A 2,122-nucleotide genomic window follows, 5' to 3' on the forward strand; every position below is an offset into this window, starting at 1 on the left:
TAGTTCTGCACAACAATGCGCGACTGAATTTTTCTTATCTTGAGCAAAACTAAATGAACCATGTACAGGCATTGAGTTCAGCTCGACAGATTCAGCCAGAGAACTGCAGGAGATCACACATATGAAGAGAAAGGGAGGAGGTTTCAGAACCGTCTGCTGTGGGAAGCGGAGCACCGCCCGGTGGCCGGTCAGGGCGAACTTCTGATTTCTGAACCTGACGACGACGATGAATTCCTGAACCTGAATGAACACCTTCCATGCTGATCGGAGCCCTCGGCCACCTGCACTTTCTGCAACTCGGATATAGAGCAGACCACATGCAGAGCAGCATATCTTTTGGCAAAAAAAAAGTGCTCATTTAGACGCAACTTTTACAGAAGTCTTTACATAGATCAATCTTTCTTTTGGACAAATCATCATCCTGAGTTACGTGGGCCCCACATGTCACTCTCATGGAACGGCTTAAGCGCCTATGGTTCTGCCGCCATCGACGCAGATGACTTGGCCGGTGACGAAAGAGGCCGCCGGCATACATAAGAACGCCACCACAGATGCCATCTCCACCGGCTCCCCGGTCCGGTGCAATGGTATTTTCTGCAAAAATTCTTGCTCCATGACTTCAGGGTCTACCTGTGTGCACTCAGCAGATATATAGATCAGGAGGGTTAACCGATGAACTCGCTAACAGAGAATATATCTCGACTAATTACACACTTTTACGATGCCTTTCGTCATGTCAGTCATGACCAGGCCTGGTGCGACGCAGTTCACGCGAATCCTGTCGCGGGCCCACTCGGCAGCCAGGCTTCTTGTTAGCTGGTTCATTCCTCCTGCGTGCAAGGACCAACGATGGGGAAAATACCAACGTATATGAAAAATATATGTGCTTGCATATATTGGTCGTACCTTTGGCCATGCTGTAGAGCACGACCCCTGGAAAGCCCAGGAAGCTTGCGATGGAGGAGATGTGCACGACGCTTCCCCCGCCGGCGACGGCGGAGTTCCGGAGGAGCGGGTGCGCGAGCTGGCTGAGGTGGAAGCACGACTCCAGGTTGGTCGCCATGAGGCCGGAGTAGTCCTCCGCCGTGCACTCCACCGCCGGCTTGACCATCGCCTGCGCCGCGTTGTTCACCTGTACGTCATCGCCGTCCATGCACGCACGTACGCCTGCCATTATTATTGGTGATCCGCAGTCCGACCGTAGGCACTGCAACTTACGAGGATATCGAGCTTGCCGGCGAAGGTGTCCCTGACGGCGTCCATGAGCTTCTCCCTGTCGGCGCGCACGGCGACGTCGCAGACGGAGACGGTGACCCGCAGGCCCTTCTCGGCCCACCGGCGGCGGCACTCCTCCAGCTCCGCCGCGTTGCGGGAGCACGTGTGGACGCGCGCGCCGAACCCTGCCAGCTCCTCCACGATCGCGTGCCCGATCCCCTTGCTCCCGCCGGTGACCAGCGCCGTCGCGCCGGCCAGGCTCCACCTCTCGCCCCCGCCCGCCGCCGCCATCTCCTCTCTGTCTCTCTCTCCGCGATGATGCTTTGGCTATGTGGTCACAATGCTGGGATGCTGCGACGACGATGATGCCACCCGCGAGCGTCCGTATCTCCTCTCTCCCTCTCTCCCTCTCTCCCTGTACAAATGCTACGGGCATTTGTGTCCTTGGTCACAAAAGGACCACGATGGGGTCCATTTTTGGTCTGATCTGACACGAGCCACACATACCCAAAGGATATACGGACTCGATCTCTCGAAAGCTACATTTACACATCAAACAATCTGTTATGTCACATAGAGCCGAGACGTCTATTATGTCAGTGTCAAAACAAAATCTGCTGTTGAACGGCTTGTTTATTTGTATAGAATTAACCTCCTAGTAGTTGTTAACTTAAGCAGAGACATTGCAATAATCTTTACAAAACTACACATGCATGGAGGATATTTTTTTTTTGGTTTGGACGGACGAACCGCACGTATCCAAAACCCATCTTGACTTGGGTCCACATGTTAGTCTCATAGGATACATGTAACATCTCAATTTAAGTAGAATCCAATATATATATTGTCCTTATTTTTAAGTAGATATATATTGTCGTGAAGATAAGTTTCTCTCTTTTTCTTTCCC

The 2,122-nt window shown here is 52.5% G+C and overlaps 1 protein-coding gene across 2 annotated transcripts; it reads right to left on the reverse strand.

Moving 5' to 3' along the window:
* Positions 1-318: 318 nt before the first annotated feature.
* LOC112901963 (tropinone reductase 1-like) lies at positions 319-1,633 on the reverse strand. Of its 2 annotated transcripts, none has more exons than XM_025970841.1 (4): positions 1,236-1,633; positions 907-1,167; positions 715-830; positions 319-630 (listed from the first exon to the last, which is right to left on the reverse strand). In XM_025970841.1, exons 1-4 carry the CDS (start codon positions 1,504-1,506, stop codon positions 463-465), a joined length of 816 nt encoding a protein of 271 aa, XP_025826626.1. In that variant the 5' UTR covers positions 1,507-1,633; the 3' UTR covers positions 319-462. The 2 variants fall into 2 exon arrangements, with proteins under 2 accessions (XP_025826626.1, XP_025826627.1); XM_025970842.1 differs by having other exon boundaries at positions 907-1,132; positions 1,219-1,631.
* Between the last annotated feature and the right edge of the window lie 489 nt (positions 1,634-2,122).

The sequence above is a fragment of the Panicum hallii genome, chromosome 8 (genome assembly GCF_002211085.1).
Source record: "Panicum hallii strain FIL2 chromosome 8, PHallii_v3.1, whole genome shotgun sequence".
In the NCBI taxonomy this organism is placed as follows: domain Eukaryota; kingdom Viridiplantae; phylum Streptophyta; class Magnoliopsida; order Poales; family Poaceae; genus Panicum; species Panicum hallii.